The sequence below is a fragment of the Cnephaeus nilssonii genome (assembly GCF_951640355.1).
Source record: "Cnephaeus nilssonii genome assembly, chromosome: 7".
NCBI classification, from domain to species: Eukaryota; Metazoa; Chordata; class Mammalia; order Chiroptera; family Vespertilionidae; genus Cnephaeus; species Cnephaeus nilssonii.
In genome coordinates this window covers 15724685-15749850 of record NC_137078.1, presented here as the reverse complement: position 1 = coordinate 15749850, position 25166 = coordinate 15724685, and the positions used below count along the sequence as shown (strand labels likewise).

The window sequence follows — 25166 nt, the reverse complement described above, 5'->3', positions numbered from 1 at the left end:
AATTATTTCAGCTGCCTTTTTTGAAAACAAACACCTGACAAGCTAGTCCTAAAATTCATATAGAAATGCAAGCAACTCAGAATAGCCAAAACAATCCTGAAAAAGATCTAAGTTAGAGGATCCATACCTCTCGATTTCAAAACTTACCAAAAAGCAACAGTAATTAATATCATGTTAGCCTCAAGGAAGACATAGAGATCAAGGGAACAGAACTTCGAGTACAGAACTAAATCCTTATTATTAATCCCAAATAGATCATAGATGTAAGTGTAAGAATTAAAATTATGTAACTCACACCTATTCCATTTCACACCTATTAAGATAGCTGTAATGAAAAAGACAGAGACAGATAGTAACAAGTGTTAACAAAGATACGGAAAAATTGGAACCCTCATCTACTGCTGGTGGGAATATAAAATGATGCTACAGCTGCTTTAGGAAACAGTGGGATAGTTCCTCAAAATGTTAAACATGGAGTTACCACATGACTCAGTAATTCCACTCCTAAGTATCTACCCAGGAGAAATAAACACATGCATCCACACGAAAAACTGTTCAATAATGTTCATAGCAGCATTATTCTTAATAGCCAAAAAATGGAAATGACTCAATTGCCCACCAACTGAAGAGGTAAGTAAAATGTGGTACCCACACAATGGGCTATCATCTGACAACAAAAAAGAATGAAGTACTGACACATGCTACATACAACATACAGCAATCTTGAAAACAGTATGCTAAGTGAAAGAAGCCAGTCACAGAAGACCATAAGTATATAATTCCATTTATATAAACTGTCCAGAATATGAAAATCCAAAGACAGAAAGTAGATTAGTGTTTTCCTAGGGCTGGAGGGTGGGAAGTAATGAGAAATGATTGCTTATAGGTATGGGTTTCTTTTGGGGGTGATGAAAATATCCTAAAATTGATTATAGTGATGTCTGCATGAATTCTGTGAATATACTAAACCCATTGAATTGCATACTTTAGGTGGGTAAAATGTAATGAATAGTACAAAAATTATATATCATAAAGATGTAAACAAATAAATAGAAATTGTTTAGTCCAGTGCCAAACGCATAGTGCACTATAACTTTAGTTATAATTATTTACAAAATGCATTGTCAGAGACATCACTGCAAAAGGCAGTAAGTATGCCTTTCTATAGGTGTATTTAACATGTGTCATATTCAATCACAGTTACTGTCTCAAAATAGAAATTTTTTAAATCAGGCGTGATTGGGCCTACGACCAGAGATGGCTCATGGAGTATCATAAGCAGTAAGTAGCCAGGGCTAAAACAGCCAGGAGGACGGAATGCACCCCATTGCCCACTGCCAAATTAGAGCTGGGGAGTCCCCCTGAGCAGGAGATTCAGAAGGAGAAAGCAGGGGAACTGCCCCAGAAGGGGACAGGCAACAACACCTCTAGGCCCAGATTTTAAGGGGGCGAAGGTATGAGGGAGACCTTTTTGGGAGGTCTGAGGTAGGTAGGAGCTGCAGGCAAAACAAAACTAAATGGTAAAAAGAAGGCAAAGTCATACCAAACAGGCTGATATGGAGACAAAAAAGCAAAAAGCTAAAAGGTAATATATATTTTAAAATAGCAACAGTATTCACTTCCTTCTTTAATACCCAAAACTCCTACGAGAAGAGGAGGAGCAAAGAGAGAAAACTAAACTTTGTATAGGGGGGAAAAAAGTAAAACACTTTATAAAAATTCTTTAAAATACTGATACCTTTCAGAGAGTCATACTATATTCTAACTTGTAGTGCAGACTGAGAAATTCCTAGGCTTTAAATTATTGCAGTGTTACTTAGAAATGCAAAAACAGACATGTGCTGCACTCATTTCCTAGTCCTCATGATACTACAATGACATGGATGATGTTAAAACCCTTGTGTTAAAGAGGAGGTAACTGAGGTACATAGGTTAAGTAACTTGCTCAAGAATGGCTCAAATGGCAGAGCTGAAATTTGAAATCAGGTGCCTAATTTCAAAATCCAGAAATTTACCATTATGCTTGTATGTCCCAAGTATACCATCAGTGGTTCATGAAATGATTTTAGGTGGAATTAACAGGACCATCTCATATTAGTATTTATATATAATAAAACATCAATTTCAAAACAATTATACAAAGCTTTCTTTTGAAATAAATGTGAAAAACAAGATGTTGATCAACTTTTAAAAAGAAAGCAGTATGCCCTGGCTGGTTTGGCTCAATGTAGAGAGGGTTGGTCTTCAGACTGAAGGGTCCTGAGTTCAATTCCGGTGAAGGGCACGTACCTCAGTTGAAGGCTCCATCCCTGGCCCTGGTCGGGGCACATGTGGGAGGCAACAAAGTGATGTGTACCTCTCACCTCGATGATGTTTCTCTCTCCCCCTCTCCCTCCCACTCTCTAAAAATCAATGGAAAAAATATCCTCGGGTGAGGCTTAACCCCCCACCCCACCCCCAAAAAAGAAAGCCTAGAAGAGAATACAGAAAAATGAAAATAGCCTGATTTTCTGAGACAGTAAAATTTTGAGTCCCTTTAAAAAATCTTCCTAGAATTCTAATGTTCCTAAAACGTTTGTGCTAAAACAAAAACATTTAAAAAGTCTGTTCTGCCCTAGCTGGTGCTGCTCAGTGGTTAGAGCATGTGCCCCAGGTTCAATCTCTGGCCTCAGCCTGGGTGCTTTGGGGAGGCAACCCATCATGTGTCTCTCTCACATCAAGGTTTCTCTCTCTCCCTCTGTCTCTGTCTCTCTCCACCCCCTCCCTCTTACCTTCCTTTTCACTCTCTAAAACTCAATGGAAAAAATATTCTCGGGTGAGGATTAACAACAAGAAGTCTATTCTAATCCTTCAAAACACACGTAATAATTCTATAAAGTATATTTCCCATTGGCTCATACCACAGAATTTTAATATGCCCACCACTGAGCTCCCTCCCATTTCTGAGTGAGCCTCTCTCCCCGTCAAAAGCAAATTCCTGACATTTATCAGATTTTCTATTTCTTCTTTTATCCTCTCTTACCCTAAAGCTCCAGGACCAGGCAACTTAACTATTTATTCAAAGGTCCCAGAAATTTTTCGTAAGAAAAACACCTGCAGGGAACCTACGATGCATATGCAACTAGTTTTAAAAAGGCAAAGGTTACTGTGCTATCCCTTGAGGGTTCCTCTGTATCTGATAAGCTGCCCACCTCTGGCACCCGAACAAAGAAACTGCAACTGGCAAAGGGGAAGGACTCTGTGTTTCACCCTAAGCCCCAAAGGGCCAAAGACCTAGCCCAGGTACTTCTGTTTCCCACGATGAGACACCACTAATGCTCCGGAGATGGTGTGCACAAGCAAAAGCCATCTCTAGCTTTTCCATACAGTGAACAGGATTCAGAACTCTTAATGTTTTCAGGCAAGTCCTCTCTCTGATGATGGCCGAGAGGCCCCCAGGCCACGGCGGCCCTCACCCACCTGTGCATGTTCCCATTGGTGGTAAAAGACTGGCCACACACGGTGCACTTGTAAGGCCTCTCGCCAGAGTGCACCAGCATGTGGCGGTCCAGGGAGCTGGCCGAGCTCAGAGACTTCCCGCAGATGCTGCACGAATGGTCTGCCCCTCCGGTGTCCGTGTTGTGCTGTAGAAAGCAATCACCACAGTGGTCACTTCAGATGGGCCAAGACTCAGTAACGCAAATTCAGAGCTTTATAATAAAACCAGTAAAGCTTCTCAGCTATTTTTTTCTGTTACATTTTAAATATCTTCCTGAATGTCAAGACTGATCAGCAACACAGGCAAATAAATATTCTGTATGATCTTCTATTTCCATGTTTTGATTCTGAAAAATACTTCTGCAAGGCTCAGAGAGAGGCGGAATCTTTGAAGGTCTTTCCTGGAGACACATTGGATGAAGTGGCCACTATATTAACACGAACAGGAAGACCGTCAGCTCTACAGCAAACAGGTGAACTGTGGTCCTCACATGGTCAGTGTCCACTTTTCAAGTCTAATGGCTCAGTCTTGTGCCAGGGAAGAATTGAAATCTGCACAGCTGAGAGAGGTCTGGCCTCTGAAACGTGTTAAGAAGGAACATTTCCATCCAAACCCAAATTAGTAAATGATGTTATTATTTAGTACCACGCTCTAATTTTAATAATGTCACTAGAGTCATCAGTACTTTGTCATGACCCAGTTATAGCAGGTGAGGGAGAAGGAAAACTCTCATAATAAAGAGGAAAAACCAGATGAGACCCCAAATCAAGTCGATGCCCTGCTGCATGACATGAGGCTGGAACAATATAAAAAGCAGGGTGTACACCTACAATTTCCTGTTCTGTAAGGGGTATGGTTCATGCTGACGAGCCACATACCATGCAGTCTTCTGCTACATGTGGTCAGTGAACTCAGTATTGGCTAAATTCTGAAAAGGAATTCTGTGTTGACCTGGGACTTTGTCACAATAACAAACACAAAAATTATTTCATAACTACCTTGCAAAATAACTGAAATATTAAATCGAAATTAAACTCAGTCACAATTCATACACTGATACCAAATCACCTGGTCCTCTCTTAATCAAGAATGATTTAAAACATAAATATGAAAGCAGCAGCAAACCTGACGAATGTGCATAGTTAACTGGTGCTGTGTAGTGCAAATCTTCTCACACAGGGGGCAGTTGTAGGAAGACTTCTCTTCTTTCATTTCCTGAAAAGATATAATAAAAGGGAGAATCAATTGCACCTCACAGTAAACTGGTGCCTCTTCTGTCTGCCATGAGCACCTGTGTCTCGTGAGCCGTAGCAATGAGACAGCTAAGAGGATGGGCTCTGGAGCCTGTCTGGTATGCGCTTGGACAAGTCACCGTCCTGCTGGCCCTCAGTTTCCTCATTTGTAAAAGGGGAAAGTAACAGCATCTACCACATCACATCGCGATGAGTATTAATTCAGCTGACACACATAAAATACTGGACTAGTGCCTGGCACAGGGTAAGTGCTCAATAAATATTAGTATTCTTATTAGACATATACCATTTAATTAATCACCAGTGATGGCGAAAAATTAAGCATTAAGTCTCGGCAGAGCTAGAAAAGGAATACATTTCTCCCCAAGTCTGACCAAGGCTCCAGCCACCTTTTTCCACCTGTTCTCGGGGCTCCCAAGGACTCATGAGATGTAATGAAGTTCTCATGACAAAAACCCACCTCCTAATGGTGGAAGGCCTCCGGGCCCAGCTGTGTGCCCGACAGGCACCAACTTGGCCCTTTTACTCCCTGCTAGCACCTGCTTGACACCGCTCATAAATAGTAAATAAGAATAAGAATGCTGTGATAAGCGACTAAAAATCCAAAATGAGGACTCCCACAGAGGCGACAAAAGAACAAGCTCACTACTTGGAGAAGCGGCTCATTTATGTTCCCTCAAAACACACCAGACAGGACAAGCTTCCTTGAAGCAATATATTTTACCTTTTTAAGGAAAATGACAAGCTCCTTCACTACCTACACATCTCCTTTCAAAATAATTCCTGGTGCTTTGTCAGGGACGTGCCTATCACAACCTTCTCAACACACAATCCCTGAGCACCTCAGGTCTGTCCTCATGCCCAAAACGAACGGGATCAAGGCCTGGATGCCACTCTCAGGAATGTGGAATTGAGATGCTTAGAGACTAAGATCATGGATTTCCAAAGATCAGCAGAACCGCCTGGGAGCTTTCTGAGATTTCTAGATCAGACTCACAACAGACTGAGTCAGAATCACTGGGGTAATGGGAGCTGAACCCCAGGAATCTGTTTCACAGGCTCCCAGGAGATGTTGGTTATATGCCCAGGTGTGGGATTGACTAAGTTACTAAGTTCGGTGATCAGCAGCACTTGAATTGAAAGTGCATGTAGGTTGGGGCCAGACCCAGCAGCATGGCGAGCCCCAGCCATGACGTGCAGCTGGGAAGACGTCCGTGCGAATGGAGTGGGAGACCAAGCAGCCTGTGAAAGAGGGGAGGGCTGGACCCGCGGGCATTTTCAATAGATCTCTTTTTCCTTGTGCTCATTTGAATGAGTTTCTGTTCCTCGCAAATAACACCAATTATTGAACACTTACTATGTGCTAAACTCTGTACATATAAAAATATCAGTTTTTTTTACAACCACTAAAAAAAAATAGCCACTATTATGGACCCCATTTCTGGATGAGGAAACTGGGGTACAGAGGCAAGTAACCTGCCCCAAATCAATGAACTATTACATAGATCCAGAATTAAAACTCAGGCCAGCTGCTCGACAGCCCATGCCTTAAACCACTGCTATAGAAGTCTGACACCGCCCCCCCCCCCCCCAAAAAAAAAAGATGAGCTCCAAGGCACAGAAAAGAAACACCATTGAGGCTGGCTTATGAGAGATGATGAAAATACAAGTCACCCTAAAGACTATAAAAACAAATGCACCATAAACCAGATGGGGTGGAGTGCATGCATGATGTCTACTGCATAGCTGCCTATAGTGGTTCTCTCTCTCTCTCTTCAAAGACTAGCAGGCCTCGTTTTAAGCAACACAGTAGTCCCCCCTTATCTGCAGTTTCGCTTTTCATGGTTTTAGGTACCCATGGTCAACCACGGTCCAAAAATATTAAACGGCAAATTTCCAAAACAGACCATCCATGTGTTTAATTTCCTGCGGTTCTGAGTGGTATGATGAAATCTCATGCCACCCTGCCCTCCGCTGAGACGTGCATCATCCCTTTGTCCAGCATCCCCTTGCTGCATACACTGTCACTCACTGGCTGTCCTGGGTATCCGATTGACTGTTGAGGTATTATAGTGCTTGTGTTCAAGTAGCCCTTATTTTACTTAGTGATGGCCCCACAGTGCAAGAGTAGTGATGCTGGCAATCGAATGTGCCAAAGAGAAGCCAAAAGTGCTTCCTTACGTGAAAAGGTTTGTATGTATAGGGAAAGGCATCGTATATATGGGGTTCAGTACCATCTACAGTTTCAGGCATGCACTGGGAGTCTTGGAAAGCAGCCCCTGTGGATAAGTCACCTTTTCCTAGTCTGTGGCACTGGGTCTGAGACCTAGGTATGTTATATATTTTTCACTCTCAAATTTAAAAAAAAAAATTACAGCTATCAATTCTAAGGAAGTTGATTAACCCAGAGATAGTAAAAAGCCTGCCAGTGTCACTGAGTCCAGAGACTTGCACTCCTCACAGGAGTGTGTCTGGGGTGGGTGGGGTGTCCTACCTTCTCAGCCCAGTGCTACTGCACTCAGAATGGAGCTGGCCAAGAACCACCAAACGGAAAAAGCAAAAACAAAAGTAGCAATAACAAAATACGAGCACTCGCAATCATAATGAGAAATGCCTCACAGCAAGGCCAAAATTCAGTCTTGGGTCTTTTTGATGAATTATTAGATTAGCAATAAAATATATTAAACATTTTTTAGAGGAAGATTCATCAGTAGGATGTAAATACATGTTAAATAGCCAAGTCTCCAAGAGATCAGCTCCTTGAGGAGGAAAATTAAAAAAAAAAAAAGAAATCACCTTTCATTCACCTTGAGGGAGAAGCAGCTCATGGGCTACCTGGCACTGCTTCTGGGGCTTATCATGAACTCGGGCCCAAACGTGCTCTGAGCCTGGCAGAGGCATGCTGCAGCCTGTGGCTCCGGCCCACAAAACCCACGGTGCTCTGGGAGAAGGAAGGCTGTGAACTCGGACTTAGTTTTCAATAGAAAAGGCAGCAGCATCAGACTGGAAGAAGCCCTACCGGAGAATTCTGAACCCAGTTATTGGGGCCATGCTGGTGGGAAGAGCACACTTCCTGAGCTGACCGATAAAACCAGCAGATAATGTGGTAACTAACCATTCCGTAGCAAAACACTCGCGGGTGTCCAGCTGGGGCTAATCTGCCCTGGAACTTGGTGCTGTCGCTCATGAGACTCCTCCCAGGGCTCCCTCGCAGCCTCCCCGCCCACTCCCAGGTGAGGATGAAGCGCTCTCTCTCCGCACTGCATCCTGTTGGTTTTTCTCCCGGTGCACGGTCTTTCCCTTTTTCCCTCTGGCCCAGACCTCCCCTTCAAAAACTGAGCCAGTGCCCCAAGAACCCAAGGAACCCTGGAGGCACAGGAGGCAGATGAAAAACAGCCAGGGCACACACCTGTCCCATTTCCTGCACCACACGTACACGGTCACCCCAATTACCACCCGGGGCCCGAAGAGCGGTGTGTCCCCTCCCATGGCTCTACCCATCGTCTCTGAACCGCTGGGAACGGCTGGAGCCTGCACTTGTGCCAGCTCTGACTGTGCAGGGCAGTGCCGGGCTATTTAAAGAGGAGGTGATCCCTACCTACCGCTTTCTCCTGTAGAAGAGCGAAGGAGGAGAGGACAGTGACCTTATCTACCTCATTCGTCCGAAATGCCTGACGTCATGGTGCAGTACCTGGCTGGAATTAGGAGCTGGCATAGACCATGAAACGAGCGAAGGGGTGGAGAGACGAACGAACAGATGGATGGACAGACAGTCATGTGAGAGTGGAAATAAACCTTTTCTTCCCAGAGCTAGTACTCCTTCTTGACTCAGGCCACAGCCATGCAGGCTGAGTATTTTCTCAGGGACCCATAGGAAGAGAGGCACGCAGAGACAAGGGAAAAAAAGAGAGAAAAAGGTATCAATGCTCCAACCCTAAAACACTGTTTAATTCTGCCAAGTGTCAGCCTTGAGAAAGGTGTGGAGAAAACAGACACTCTCCCACGCTGCTGGAGGGATTTCAGGCTGGTACAACTTTTACTGGAGGGCAAATTATATCGAAAGCCTTAATTAACGTTTTACTTTTAAGAATTGATAGAAAACCATCATAGATGTACTCAGACAATTCTGTATAATAACAGTCACTGTAGGATTGTTAATGAAAAATTTTTAATTTAAAAAATCCCAGCAAGTTTACTTTCATCTCCATTTCTGGTATCTAGATAAACTTAAGACTGCCTGCTCTCTGAGGGTTTGATATAACCCCATTAAATCCGATAAACCACAAACTCAATGGGGAGGAGTTGGTTCATATGTGGATTCAGAGAAGAAATGAGAACTGTTTACTCTCTACCGCACTCCTTGAGCTTCGTTGAACCTGCTGCTAACAGGATAGCAACCACTTTGCAAGTGCCCCCTTCGTATGTCAATGAAAAGATCCATCTCATTTCCCAATGGAGGTGACTGGGCTTTGGCTACATCATTAATCCTCCCAACCCCTGCCCACTCATTTACTCTTCCCCTCTTCTCCTGATCCGAAGCCCACTACAAGTTCAAAAGGACTACATTGCCTCTTATGTGGAATTCTCTGGAGCCAAATTCTGTGCTTTGTCAAGGATGGGAAGCTGGAGAGCAGCCCCAGGACAACCAGTTCTTATTTGCTCCGTCATCTGAAGACACTTAAAAAAGTAACCAAGGAGGTGGCTTTAGAAACCAGCTGGGTAAGGAAAAGAACAACATCACAGTAGAGGACTAAGTTCAGTTCTTTACCTTGGCCAGCAAATGAAGAAAGCTGGCAATCAAATCTAATTACAGGGCAGAGAATCAGGGCGTCTTTACCAATATTGACACCACAGCATAGAAAATTTTCTCCATGAAAGGAAATGGAAATAAGCTATGAAAAGTTCGCACTTGAAAAATGATTACAACCTCTGGGTATGTCTACTTACATCTCAATACACCCACGATTTTATCTGAGCAAGCTGAGCTCAAGGGAACATCCTCCTCCCAACGTTCTCAGAGATGGAAGCCACCAGATGTCACCACCCAGCCCACAGAAGCTTACCTGGTTCCTTCGGCCAATCCGGTTTGGTCCTGGAGGCTTCGTGGGGGACTTGATGCTCTGGGGGCTCCCGCCATTCTCTGCAACCTTCCCTACACTCATTACCGCTGACATCATGGTGTTGACGGAAGACAAGTCTGAACCTTCCAAGCCAATGGGCGAACTTGACGTCATTGGGACAAGGGTTTAAGCTTCTAAGAAGCTTCTGCCATAAAACTGAAAATCGGAAATTGCTGATATGATCATTGGGAAATGGAGGCTTCTTTCAGAGCCAGGTGGCACTGGCCATGGCCACCACAACTGTAAGTCAGGCCAACATACCTAAGACCCTCTGTCTTCAGTTCAAGCTGACACACCCATAATGACGTAAGCTTTCACCTAAATGAAGTGTTGTCATATCCAAGAATAACCTTACTTTCTTTCTCAGTGTATGCCACTAACATAACTCCCAAAGCCACCTGAGGCAGGTCTCTTTGCCAATACTAATCTTTCATTAGGCAGAGTGGCAAAGGCTGAACCAACGATTAGGAAGCCCAGGGAGCTGCCATTTGACCAGCACCTTCCCAATAACCTTACTAATTTATTACAACAGGGATGTTGTAGACCTGATAATTGAGAACCATCAGGTTTCACTTAACTCCGCTGCCACAAGCCAGTGAGTTCAATGGACCCCAATTTTTTAAGACATTTGAAGTGCCAACCCTATCAAAATTATGACGAAATTTCAAATCAACATAAAAAACACTGCTCCTTAAAAAATACAAATAGGAAACATACCTATACCCCAGAAAATGGACAGAAGAAAACCCAGTCCCCTGCCAATTACCTCCATTTCTGCCCCAACCGATAAACTATGAGATTTCCCTGGCTATAGCTATCATCCACGTGGAGTAGGAAACGAGTCTGTGTTTCACTTTTTTTTTCTTCTCTCGGTATCACTCGTTGACACTGGAAGGGAAGCAAAGGCAAAAAGATTCAGTGCATATATTTTCACTTAGTGAAAGATCAAAACCATTTATTTACTGTAATCTCAGACCACGAAATTCATGAGAACACGGAGCACAAATAAGAGGCGATTTCTAAGTCTCCTTTTTATTCCAAAACCATATCGTGGTTGATATTCCCTACAGTGTTGTCACCCTCACTCCCAACAGACAGAAGGATTTTGCGGTATTTTACTTTCTGACGCCCATGCGTGTGTGTGCGTGTATGTGTAACAAATATTCTTTCGGACTCTACCCCTGGCGTCTTTCCCTAGGTCCACTGCATTGCTGCAGAGAGACAGGGGCACGCGGGACACTCAGACTCCAATTTGACTCACCTCCCACCTCTCCCTAAAACTGACCAAAGACAAGGCAGTTGAGGAATTCACTAAAGGCTCACAGTCCAGAAGGTATTATATAAGACCTAAAGAAAACCAGGTGATGTGAAAAGAATAATCACAGGGAAAACTGACCCACACCCAAAACCTACCTCTACAGGCCTTTTCTAGCTACATCCCTTGCAACTGGTAGTCGATGGCTATAGGCATGGCCAGAAGTAAATCTACAGGTAAATGATTTCCCTCATTTTATCTGGGAAGGTATTTTGTAGCTGAGGCCTGCCAGTGAGCCACACACCCTGTTCCCCCGCAGTGTGCATCAGTAAATCTGACAAGTCCACAACTGCAGTCAAACACGCTCATTATTTCACAGCAAAGTGAATGCTTAAGGAGAACACCAGAAAGAACATGGCTTCCTCCTCCAACTTTAGGCAATGTGACGGAGGATAGGACAGTGGCAACACCCAGAGCAACTACAAGTGAGCCCATGAGCTCAGAAGTCCCAAAGCCAAAATCCTACCAGAAAAGTCAGAGAGGATGTCAGGAACAGTCCTTTTCCTGTCAAGAGTCAAAATGTGCCTTCTTATTAACAGACTTTTGAAAATATGAACCTAATGGTTTCCACATGGTAGGTGAAAGGACTAACTGCAGAAACATACTCCTTAAGACAACTGATTCAGCCTCACCCCTCACATATTTCCTCATAGAGGAAAGTGATGATCAAAATTAAAGGGAAAAAAAGCTGTTGTCTTTCCATGAAGTTTCCCCATGCCAGAAGACCATTTAAACTTAATAAAGATTGTGCTTCAAACTTCCCATTTTTAACTGCCTTTAAAGTTTATTTGGCATATTTCTCTTTAAGAAAGGACATGTGAAGGAAGTACACCGATAAGTGTACAATTCTTTTTTTTTTTTTTTACCGCCTCCTACCCCAGCCCCTGTACAATTCTTTTGTAATGGATTTCTAACAACAGTATCATCAGTCCCATAGAATTGTAATCAATCAGAATGTAATTATTTGTTTGATTCAAAGAAGTGGACACCTTCAATACCAAAATCATCTTCATTCTTTTATTTTATTTTTATGGATTTTTATTTATTTCAGAGAGGAAGAGAGGGGGGGAGATAGAAGCATCAATGATGAGAGAGAATCTTTGATTGGTTGCCTCCTGCATGCCCCCTCCCACTGGGGATTGAGCTCACAACCGGGCATGTGCCCTGATGGGGAATTAAATTGTGATCTGGTTCATAGGTCGATGCTCAACCACTGAGCCATGCCGACCAGGCCATTTTCATATAAAAATATACTTCTCCCATAGTTTTATTGTACATCAAATTATAAAACAACTGGCTAGAAGTCTTCTTTACTATAATTATGCCAGTAAAAAAAATTAATTAACCTTTCTAACAATTTATAGTATGAGTTTAGAAGATCTTGATTTTGTCCTATGACTCAACTTAGAAAAGAAAATGTGGTAAAGTTCACTAAATCTGAAAATAGGTTAGAGTAAACACCTTTAGGACTAAATATAATATTTTAGGTTAAAATAAAAATTTAATTTAATTCTATCATTGTGTAGGGAAAGAAAGTGGAGAAGAGGGAAATATTCAATATGAAATGAACAAAAATATATTCACTAAGCAGAGCCAAATTGCCGGTAAGAATTTTTCTCACAGTCACTATAACATCAAAGACACATTCTTGCAAATGTCCTAAGTGTCTTAAATATAGAATACCTAGCAACAGTCAAGAGAGCTAACCAGCATAAGGAGAAAAGTCAAGCAAACTTGTTATTTCCCATTTTGTCCTGACAAGGAGACACCTGTTAAATTGATTTCTTCTGTTGGGATAAAGTGTGACATAACTCACTGATGACACCAAGATCACCTACATTTACTTACTTAACTCCCAGCTACCCCGTGTGGAGCCAGAGCACTCTGAAGAGCTGGTTCAGAGGCACCCAAACGAGCCCCCTGGAGCTACCACAAGGTCTCACTCCAGTTTGTTCTTATACTTGAACTCTCCATTGGGACAATGGTGCGAAAGAGGGAAAGAACCTCTGTTCTGTGATGGGGAAAACCTGCTTTAACACTGCGCTCACCTATGTGCTAATTTAGTCAATTCTACCTACCCCAGCCTGACCCCTCTTATAACCAATCACTTATTAGTAAGAGTAGTAACTCAAACTAACTAACCTAAACTTACTGATACTTGATCTCTGGGAATGAAAGATAAGTTTAAGAGTTTAGCCCGGCCAGTGTGGCTCAGTGGTTGAGTGTCAATCTATGAACCAGAAGGTCACGGTTCAATTCCTGGTCAGGGCATATGCCCAGATTGTGGGCTCGATTCCCAGTGTGGGGTGTGCAGGAGGCAGCTGATCAATGATTCTTCTCTCATCATTGATATTTCTATCTCTCTCTTCCTCTCCCTTCCTCTCTGAAATCAATTAAAAAGAAAAAAGTTAAAGGTCCATTTACAAAGTACATTTTTCTTTATTTATATTTATAGTATTAAAATTTTTATTCTCTCCTTTGCCCCATTTCTATTCCCTGACAGCATCCTGTACATCAGCCCCACCACTGCAAATAATAATAATAATAATAATAATAATAATAATAATAATAGAAAATTACTGGTCACATTCTAATACAATCTCCTCCAACTAGAATCGGAGAGGATTCGGAACTCAGATTAAATTCCTAATCACAGATCTGAAAAAAAGTCATCATCTTCACTGACATGGCCAAGTGGATGGGCCTGATATTCCAGTTTTTAACACAAACTGAATTGGGGGTGTGAAGGGAGAAGCGGGAAATGGGGTTTATGAAGTGTTGCTTTTCATGTGAGACAAACACTAGGCACCCTTGGGAGACTTCTCATTCTACACCTCAGGTCCAATAGGTCAAGAAGAAGTAGCAATTCAGCTACAATTTCACCGTGGCTGTGCATCACAGCCTCTGGGGGACCTGGAGAAGGGGAGGGAACTCAAAGGGAACGTGGGGAGGGAGAGGGAGAGAAAGGAAGACTCAACATTCAAAGTTATTGTGACTCAAGGAAAGTCAATAAAGTTTAACCGACCTGTTTTCTTTGTCTTATCAGGCTGGCCCTCCTTACTGAGGAGCTGGTCCTGGCCGGGCCCGGACGTGGGCAGGGTCACACCTCAAAGCCACCACCTCTGGAGCAGAGTGGGAGCAACCTACAAAATGAGAAAAGGTGACATTATAAGGGAGTCAACACCAAAAATGGTCCTATCTCTCTATTTCTCCACTTAATACCGCCAGGAGTCACAAATTAGAGACAACAAAACGTTTTCCAACCCCTGCCTGCACTTTGTAAGCAAGCTTCCAGCTCCAGGGTGGAGTCCATCCAGTCCTCCATTAGCCTCTGAGCAAGAGCCACTGGGGTCACGCGTGCCTGGGACAGACAGACTCCCAAAGCATGCCCCAGCAATGCCACAGGCCGCGTCACCGGAGAATGGCTGGGACCACTGACGCCAGGTGGAGCTTCGAGCATCTCAATGGCATGTGAATGCTGATGGGTGGCCAGTTGAAAGGGTAGAGAAGGGCGAGGCATCATTAAGTGCTATCAGAAACAGGGAGGAAAAAAGAAGAGCTGAACAAAGTGAAAAATATGGAACTAAACAGTTCCTCAGTGTAAGAGAATGGGAGTGATGGGAGAAGTGTCCATAACAGTTCAAATAGGAACAGATGCATATTTTTCTTTTCTGTAGAGTAGATGCAGAAAACTATTCAAATTACATGGGCCCTTCAGGAGCTTGAGAATGTCTGCTCTGGGGACCCAGGGCCTCCACAGTGTGGCGGGGGAGAAAGCCGTGTGGGGCCCTCCACACAGTGAGAGAAAACGGGGACGCAGCGTTTCCCAGAGCTATGGCATTTGGCCACACTCTCTAGGTCTCTGAAAAACAGCATCCCATAGCTAAACTGAAGAGTGAAAAACTGGGAAGTAAAAACTAAAGAAGTAAAATAAACTGCCATACACACAAAACTGGTCAAGAAATACTTGCTTGGTATGTTTTCTCATGTTTATTCCCTATTGGAGTCAGAAAGGCTGCCCAATCATATGAATGCCCAGGTATCATCTTGACTCTTACTTTGTCTGCATGGAGTTACTGAGCACTTGAGGTGGCAAACCTCTGCCGCCCCACAGGTCGGCGGGGTTGGAGCCTCCCAGCCCTTTCCGTTAGCAGCAGCTTCTCACGGTTTCTGAATCAGTGAACAGTTTCTCTCTTTACACCTCACTGCTTCAATTACTCATCTTTTTACTCTGGACCTTTCTCTTTTGAAAAGTTCTTTGCATTTTGAACAAGCCAGGGGAACCCTTACTCCTACCCCCGTAATTCTCAGTGTTTCTTGGAGGCAAAACCCTCCTTGAGGATCTGATGCAACTGTGGCCCCTCCCACAGAAGCATGCACATTCTTTACACACAACCTTTTTTTTTGTCAGTATCAGGAAGGCCAGGAATCTCAGATACCTATGCAGGATAAGTAAGGAGAAGAATCCTGGTTTCACTTGATATATAACCCGTCTTCCTTTAAACTATGAATCAAGTCAATTTTATTAAAATTCCCATGAGGTTTCAGAAATATAGGAACAAAACATCCTTTCATATCATCCCAACCATCTAAACTTAAAGCTGCCTAGGATGAAATTAAACACTGTAACAACAACAACAACAAAAACAAGCAAGGTTTTCTTGTTATTATTCGTTTTTAATTAATGGCACATTTTTATAAGGAAGAAAGTATAGAGAGGAATTGCTCCATATTTTTTTCTAGAAACCATCAAGATCTCCAAATAAGTAAACTATTTATAGAAACACAGAGAGACAAGTCTCTGAAATTAAAAAATTTCAAAATATAACGAAGAGTCTCAAAATTTGGACATACTCCCTTCCCCTCAATTAAAAAAGATACTTGTAACCTCTCAGCACACACAGGGAACTCAGGGGAGGAACGGGCCAACCTGACAGACTTGACCTTGCAACTTCCATCCTCTGATTCTGGATGTAAATGACTTGAATATTGCTCAGTAATAAGAGTCACTACCCTGTTTATTCTGGGTTCCACCAGGCAGGAGGGATTCACAGAACCCAGAGGGCGGAAAAGTACAGGACAGTTCTTGGAAGAAAACTCAAGATACCCCTCACCTCTATCACCACCGCCTCAAGGGGAAGAAAGAAAAAGCAAGGGAGGCGGAGCCCTAGACGATGCCTGTAGGGGAAATGCAACAAGCAGGCTGGGGAGGGCAGGCTCCTGGCTCCAAAGGGAAGACGCTGAGTGTCTGGCTTTGCATTCCCACACAGGCCTTGCCCAGGTCCAGTGGAAGCAGGATGACTTGGAGAGGGCAGAGGTCCACCTGTGAGGATGAGGGGGATAAGGCTAGCCCCCAGCCCCTCCTCCACCCCTGAGGAGATAAGGGACAATGCTATGTAAAACTAGAAAGAACCAGGTCCCAGAGAGCAAAGAGATGGAAAGATGGAAAATGCTCCAGAAACAAAGCTATCCAGCTTCTAGAAATCCTACAGATTCTTGAGGTGAAATCTAAAATCTGTCCCAAGGCCCCCAGGAAAGATGGATAAGTTTAGATGCCTGGGATGACAGAAGAGCACCACCCCCCCCCCCCCCCCCCCCCCCGCCCCATACACACATAACAGTGAGCTTTACAACACCAAACCAGGAGAGCTGCTGTGCTGAGCTTGTTTTGCTTGATCCACTGACTGGAACAGCCCAGTGAACAGCTTAGCTGGCCAGTCCCATCCAACCAGGAAAGGCTAAGAGTTTCAGAGGAGCTCAGGTAGTAAGAGGCTGAGAGCTGCTACGGAGCTTAACAAGCAGCGAGAACGTGTCCGGAAGGATGGGCTGAGGCGGAAAGGAAACATTCTTCCCCAGCCTTGGCTAGCTGGGACAGAACCAAGCCAGACTGGATGTCACAGCATGGCACTGCCTGTTCTCCCCTGCCTGCCAAGCACAGGACAAAACCATCTCCTCTAACCAGGACGGCCTCACGAGTGCTCTGAGGCCCAAGACAGCTGCAATGACGGCTCCGAGTTCCAGGAAGTGGATGTGTTTCTTGGCTTAGGGTGCACTCTATGCCTTGGATAGGGCGGCACCCATGCAAGTCACCCTCCCCCCTTGTTGACATGAGCTTTGGTCCAACAGGGCCATCGAGTGTCACACTGAGCAGGCCCTGCACAATCAGGCACTGAGAGCTGCTCAAGGGGTCCCCTAAGAAGAGGGGGATGACCTCCTGGCCTACGTTCAAGAAAGCAAAGTGCGCAGGGGTGAGGGGACTGCACCTAAAACCAGGTACCAGAGCCTCCCCGTGGGTGGTCTTCTGACCTCCGCCTCAAATAGACTTTCCAACCTGCCACTGAAAGCCCTCCATGCTCTGCCCTCAGTTTACCTTCTGGCCTTCTTGCCCACCAGTTCCCACGGTTACATCTCTGTTCAGTTTCTTCTGAACATTCTTCTCCCCACCCCATCCCTTAGGCCACTTTCTACATGCAGCCTCCCCGATTCCCACTAACCCCATTCTTAGTTCCAAACTTGAACTCTGAAGTAGTAGCAGCAGCTAATACTTTTTTTATCCTGACCCGAGGATATTTTTTTCATTGATTTTTTGAGAGAGTGAAAAGAAGGGAGAGAAAAACATCGATGTGAGAAAGATAGATTGACTGGTTGCCTCCTGCACACTCCCCGAATGGGAGCGGGATGTGATACGCAATTGAGGTACGTGCCCTTGACCAGGAATCAAACCCGAGACCCTTCGGTCTGAGGGCCAATGCTCTAATCACTGAGCCAAACCGGCCAGAGCAGCTAATACTTTTTGAATACTATGTCGCCTGCTTTAATCTCATAACAATCTATGAGGTGTACAGATGAGAAAACTAAGGTGTTGGGGTCAAGCAACTTGCTCCCAAGATCATGTGGGGGAGAGCAATGTGAATCCAGTTTCTAATTTCTGTTAAGTTTCTTTTGCACAAAATTTGCAACTCCTAGCACAGGGCTAGAGAGAACAGATGTGTTCCCCTCAGTCACATTGTCTGACTTCTCACTATCATATTGAGTCATTTCTGCCCTTCCAGGCTGCTCAGCGCCTGGCCTCCCATTTCCTCCAGTTTCTAGGCAGGAAAAAGGAGTTCTCTCCTCCCACCTTCACCTTTGCCTTCTTCTCTGTGCAGGAGGCAGGACTGGACTTCCCTCTCAGACTAAAAATTCACTGCACAGGGCAGAAGTCTGTAACAAAGGATGGGGACCTCCACATCCAACACTGCTGCATTCTAGAGGCACCCAGGCAAGGAGACCGGAAGGAAGCCGCCAGGCTCTGCTAACCCCCATACAGCTCAGTCCTGTCCAAGTGGCTGGATCCAACTGACCCACCAGTGCAAGCCCAAGCTCAGAAGCGACCTGTGTGCTCCGGGTCACCTCTGCTTCCATGAAAATGGACTGCACACCTGGAGCAAGAGGAGGCTCTGGTGGGGTGGGGAGTGAGTAGCCAGAAGTGCACAGGCCCCAAATTAAGCCAACACCACGGGAAGTAGTTCTTACAGTCCCATGTGGTCAGTGAGAAGGTACCTGCCACTGACCCTCCAGCAGAGCCACCCCTCAGGTGCAGACCTTTGTTAGAAGCACAGATTCTCAATGTGTTGAGGTCACTATGTGGTACACCTTAACCCTTTGCACTCGCTTGCTTTTTTCTCGATTCCTTTATTCTACTCGGGATTTAATTTTTAAATACCCCAGATTTTACAAAGCGCGGCAGTAGAATAAAAAACTGGAGTTTCTTTTCATACAAACTTATTTATTTGGATTTTTTTACATTTCAAATTATTGATACATTCAAAGAGTAATTTGCACTCGACATCCGAGTGCAAAAGGTTAAACGTACTCTGCTGGAAATGCAGCTTCTCGGGCCTTGGCCCGGAACTGCTGCCTCCGAAACTCGCCTGCGTCTGAGTGCTAGCTCCCAGGGGACTGTGGCCCAGCCCTGGGAACCAGCACGCTTCTTTCCACAGTTCTGGAAGAAGGGCAGCACAAAACCAAGGATCTCCCGTAAAAATGTCCTTCCGTGAGGATCTGGAAGGAGCCACTCTCAGAGTAACAACCAAGGCACTGATTCTGACTTCAGCTTTATTTACTACAATAAAATAATAATAAAGAAATAAGGGGGGAGGAGGGCGCTAGCCGGTTGCTCAGTGGTTAGAGCATTGGCCCACAAACTGAAGGGTCGCGGGTTTAATTCTGGTCAAGGGCTCATACAGGCTTGATCCCCAGCGCCAGTCAGTGAGTGAGCCACAGAGGCGGTGAGGAGGAGGGTGAGGAGGAGGAGGGTGAGAACGAGGAGTCCGGGAGGACAACCCCACTGAAAACAGGCCTCTGCATGGTTCCCCCTGGGCCTCAGAACTACCTCACCACCTACTGTGGTTTGTGTCTTAATGGGACTCACAGCTGGAGGAAGAAAAAGAAAGAGTTCATCCCAGCTGCCTAGAGCAGTGGGTGCAGGACCAGCATGAGTGGCTGACGCACCCTCTCAAAAGGCTCGGGCTCTCTGTCGTGGGTAAAGGGACACAGATATTCAGGAAAGAGGGGGAAGGAGTGGCTCTTGGGAGAGTGACAGGATCCAAATTAAAATAATTTGGACATTTTAATTGTTACAGTGCATACAATTTCAGCAGAGGCAAGGGCTGATTTGGAAGCCAGGGTTTTTGCTTACCAAATTTCTCTATGAAGTCAGATTCCATTCACTATTTAAAATATGAACTGCTGGAAAGGTGAAGAGATTTTTCTGGTACGTGCTAGATAAAACTATCCTATGACACCCCATTCTTCTCCCTGCGTCTCTAAGGGCTCCCGGCTGCCTCAGAGGGAGGAAAAGGAGCAAAGCCCTGATTGTAAGCTCTTCTGTCTGTAAATAAGACTATGAAGAAGCGGACCCCAGTCCTTGCAGCTCTCCTGGGGGCAGGTCTTACTGACAGGAACTAACTACTGACAGACTCACGAAACCAAGACACAGCTGCCACATGGCAGCCATGTGTCACCCCAGGCCCTGCTCTTCTGGGAAGGGCCATGTCCCTCTCCCCAGGTGAGCTGTCTTTTTCTAAACAGTGCTTTTCTGCCAGGCCACCAGGATCTGGTTACTTCATCACCTTCTTGCCAACGTAGCAGAAACCTGTATGGTTCTCTGTTCTGCTGAAGAAGCTGGTGAGGAAGAAGGTGGGCAGCCAAGGGAGCCTGAATGAGGAAGCACCCGTGCTGGGCAGAGGGCCTACCGCGCTCTCACGTGCCCCGAGGGCAGGGAAGGGTCTTCTAGGCTCGGCTGCAAGAAGTCTCAGGAGGAGGGTCCTGCGGGGATTAAGTTTATAAGTCCACAGCCTACCCCACCCTGGGATCTGCTCTGCGGGCTTATAGAAAAAGGGCAGGGAGAGGCCTCCACATCACTCCCTGCCTGAGGAGTTTAAAAACAGAAAAGAAGCCCTAACTGGTTTGGCTCAGTGGATAGAGCATCGGCCTTCTGACTGAAGGGTCCCAGGCTCGATTCCAGTCAAGGGCACATGCCTGGGTTACGGGCTCGATCCCCATTAGGGGGCATGCAAGGAGGCAGCCGATCAATAATTCTCTCTCATCACTGATGTTTCTATCTCTCCCTCTCCCTTCCTCTCTGAAATCAATAAAAATATATTAAAAATAAATAAATAACAGAAAAGAAGATGTTGTTATAATAGAAAACGAAATTTAAGTCAGAGTGTATCTTAAGTCTAGTGTATGCCCATTTGCATGGTTTTTTCCTAGTAACAAGGGGTCACAGACTATTTGTGACATAAACCGAGTCAGAAAATTTTGTTAGGCACTTTACATGTATCCCAAAATCTTATTCTATATAATAAAAGCCTAATATGCCAAGTGTCTGACCGTTTGACCAGTCGCTATGACACGCACTCACCACCAGGGGGCAGATGCTCTGGCTGGTAGGTTAGCTGCTGGGGTCCGGCAGATCGGAACTGGGCGAGATGGGCTGGACATGCCCTGGAGCCCTCTTAGGGTCCCTCTCCGGCCCCAATCATGCACCGGTGGTGTCCCTCGGCCTGGCCTGCACCCTTGTAATCCGAGACCCCTCAGGGGATGTCGGAGAGCCGGTTTTAGCCAGGTCCCCACAGGCCAGGCCGAGGGACCCCACCGGTGCATGAATCCGTGCACTCTGCCTCTAGTAAGGTAATGATTAGATTATTTGCTGGGTATTACATAGCTGTTAAGGGGGAGGGCTAAAATTCTTGTACTTTCTGCTGCATCACAAAGAGGGCCATTAAAAACCCATTCAGAGCCGAAACCGGTTTGGCTCAGTGGATAGAGCGTCGGCCTTCGGACTGAAAGGTCCCAGGTTCGATTCTGGTCAAGGGCATGTACCTTGGTTGCGGGCACATCCTCAGTAGGGGGTGTGCAGGAGGCAGCTGATCGATGTTTCTCTCGCATCGATGTTTCTAACTCTCTATCCCTCTCCCTTCCTCTCTGTAAAAAAATCAATTAAAAAAAAATTTAAAAAAAAAACCATTCAGAGAAGGGCGATTGGTGAACTAGAGAATTGGGAACCAAGTCAGAGAGAAAATAAGAAATGGCTGAAGGAACTAGAAATGCTCAGCCCATTGAAGATAAAGAGACCCGTAAGGCTGGCTGCAGACACCTGCAAGTCTGGGGTGTGGAATAGGGGTGCACCCTTCCCAGGTGTCCACCACAGCAGGAATGAGGTTTGGGAGATACAAAGAAGCAGGTCTGGGACTCCAAAATTCTTTGTACCATTAAAGCTGCCCACCATGGAATGAGGCCCCATAAAAAAATGAGCTTGTTGTCCCTGGCATATGAAAGCAGAGGATCCTGCAGTGGGTGGGAGACCAAATCAGATCATTCTTCTAACATCTAGATTCTGGGCTTCTAAAAGGACGGTCCCTTGTCCATAATACTCTAAGATTCCCAAGTGTGCAGCAGAGCACAGACCACGGTAGTATAACTTAAAAAGCACTTGCTGTGGTGTCTAAATCTTGGACTGGGACCTCCGCTGGCCACCAACGGAGCAACTTTAAGTCTCTGGCCTCAGTTCTCTCATCCAGAAAAATGAAGCTAATAATACCTGCCTACCATACCTTACAGTACAGAAATCAATCAAAGGAATATTTATTAAAACTCTTTACAGTGCACTCTCCCTCTGGGGAGCACGCCCACGCCTTTCCCTTCCCTGTTTTCTTCCCCTAGGTGCTTAAGTTACCTCTGCCTTTCTTCTCTCTCCTAAGCTCCAAGGGCCCCTCTATTACCTCTGTAAATTTCTAAATAAAACTTCATCTTACAATTTGAAAAACAAAACAAAGAAATGGTCCAGCACCCCGCAGGATGAGCTATTGATGTTATGCTCTTTATCTCCCTACATTTCAATTTATTTAGCCTCTGGGCCAGTTCTCCCCAACTTTTTTATTTTTAAATATTTTTATTGATTTTTTACAGAGAGGAAGAGAGAGGGATAGAGAGTTAGAAACATCGATGAGAGAGAAACATCGATCAGCTGCCTTCTGCACACCCCCCACTGGGGATGTGCCCGCAACCAAGGTACATGCCCTTGACCGGAATCGAACCTGGGACCCCTCAGTCTGCAGGCCGACGCTCTATCCACCGAGCCAAACCGGTTTCGGCTCTCCCCAACTTTTTGATTCATCCACGGGATCCCCTATCAGATTGCAATGCTCTGAGGGCAGGGGCCAGTTTAACGATATTAAAATAATTTCGGTTCCAGCCCCTAAGTTTAACAATGAAATAGAAATATAATTTAGCTTATCACAAATGCAATCCCATTGACAATAAGGAGTAGAGCATGCTGTGATGAGCAGGAAATAAAACCCCTCCTGTTTCGGTTTGCGGCTGAACAAACCCTGGTCAACTTCACATGGTCTTAGTAAGGAAGGTCCCACCGCTGGCTCTCACAGGACAAGGCTCTCCTCCCAGACACTCCCACACCTCTTCCCTCCCCGCTGTAGAACTCCATACAGCGCAGCTGACACCCAGCACCACACCCCAGACACCCAGGCAACTGGACCGCAGTGATGGGACTGTTCTGGACACTCCTCTGAAGTGGCTCTGGTGCCCTGGGTCACATTTACAGCCCAGGGGAGGAAGCTGGGGTAAAGTTCAGTAGCAGTTTGCTGACAATTTTAGGCAATATCCTGCAACTCTTTCATAGGCCCCAGGGTTGTGGCTGGCCTTTGTGACATGCTCTGGTAAAGGGTCAGCAGCTGCAGAAACAGGATTCTCTACTTTCCTCCTGAGGAGGAGCTGGAAGGCAAGCTAAGTGCCCCTAGGGCAGGTGGTCAACCTACGATTGGGCTTTAAATTCCCAGAATTCAGGGTGTGTACCACCAAAGCCCTTATAAAATCAAAATTGCTTTGTAAAAGACAGTGTTGATTGAAATGCTTCTACCCTACTAGCTCAGAGAAGGCAGTGGAAGGAGGAGATGAGTTGTTTCCTCGCCCACTGGAAAAGCGGTCAGCTGTGGTCAAAGTTTCACAGTGGGGGTAACCCGACGTTATAGACAGTCAGCTGAGAATGACTGTGCTGGGTGCATTTACCAGGCGCTGGATGGCCTGCCCTCTATGCCTTCTAATGGATGACCTTTTCCCCCCTCTAAGAAAATTATTCACCACTGTATCTATGAAGAAAAACAAATACTCCAAGATGTAAGTGGTTGATGAGTGTTTATCACAAGCCAACCAATTAAAAACACTAGCAAGCCAATGGATTTCCTTAAAGTAAACTGAGGAAAACCCAAAAGCTACTGTGGGGTGGGACGGGTGTTGGAGGGAAGGTGGTTCGAGGGCAGGTTTCTGTCCCACCCACAGCACTGGTGAGCTGACCAGCAGGGGCACCTGGAGGAAGTCCGAGGCACGAGGGCCCTCTCAGTCCTCCCCTGACCTGGTGAGAGGAGGATGACTAGTTCAGGACCACTGCACCCCCTGGGGTAGCTACTGCACTGCGGCTACACCAGCACAAAGGGCTGAGCCCCCGCCCAGCAGGGTCTGAAACAAGCATAATGTGCCCGAGGCACGTTTGTCCTCTGTTGTATTGACTGAACTCACACAGGGCGCTGACCATGCCCAGGCCTTTCAATGTGGGTTCACATTTTACAAACCCCATCCTGGGAAACAGATACCTGTCTACAAGCTCCTAAATGCTTCCCCACCCACCCCTGCAAGTTATAAAGAACAGGATGGAAAATCTAAAAGGGGAGATCAACACCAGTCGGACGGGTCCCTTCCCATAACCTCTGGTACCTGCCTGAGAGTTCATCCAAGTAACAGAAAGCTGGCCTGCGTTCCCACCAGCAAGCTGGGTCATCGCTGCTGTGCGGGGCTGTTCTGTTCATCTGCTGGGCCCATGGACAGCCTGACACTTCCACCAGGTCCCCGTGGGCCAAATACTGCACAGGGAAAATCTCTGGAGCACAAAGATTTGAAACCCAAGCTCAGGCCCATTTCTTCAGCCATATGTAATGCAAACACTCCCTGTCAAATGGACTATTTTGGGTGAAAAAGGCTGGCCCCTACCTATGTTTTCAGGGCACGAAATTGCTTTAGTGCATTTGCAATCATAAGCGGAGGACCTCTTGCTCACCCCCTTCATTTTACTTGAATGCCGGTGATAAAGGCACCCTCCTGTTGTTCAAAAAAGAACATCCCTGCTCTTTCCTTTTATCTTTCCTTAACAGTTTGCCATCCACTGATAGGAGGGGCCTTGCCTCCAACAGTCCACACTTTTATCTCCCGCTGACCACGCAGCAACACAAAGCCAAGGGCTGGATTTCCTGCAGCTTGCCTAGAGGGGCTGTTTGACTTGTTTAAAATATTACTGGCCTCCAGAACCTTGGAACCATGCCCGAGCAACACCTAGCCAGCATCCATTTCAGCTCCAACTTTGAAAGTCTCCAAGTCCAATGTACCAGCACTCCCCGTGCCTCAGTGTGGGAGAGGCTTGGCCACTTCCAAGATAGAGGACACATTTT

The 25166-nt window shown here is 45.5% G+C and overlaps 1 protein-coding gene across 4 annotated transcripts in view; it reads right to left on the bottom strand.

Annotated features, from left to right (window-relative positions):
• RREB1 (ras responsive element binding protein 1) overlaps positions 1–25166 on the bottom strand; it is a 139631-nt gene that overhangs the window by 61853 nt on the left and 52612 nt on the right. For 3 of the 4 annotated variants that reach the window (XM_079776840.1, XM_079776839.1, XM_079776842.1), the window contains exons 2-6: positions 14192–14309; positions 10618–10739; positions 9795–10007; positions 4604–4693; positions 3460–3623 (exon numbers count right to left, since the gene is read on the bottom strand). In XM_079776840.1, coding sequence (XP_079632966.1) covers positions 3460–3623; positions 4604–4693; positions 9795–9965 — 425 coding nt within the window. In that variant the 5' untranslated portion in view covers positions 9966–10007; positions 10618–10739; positions 14192–14309. The other variant, XM_079776841.1, reaches the window with a different exon arrangement.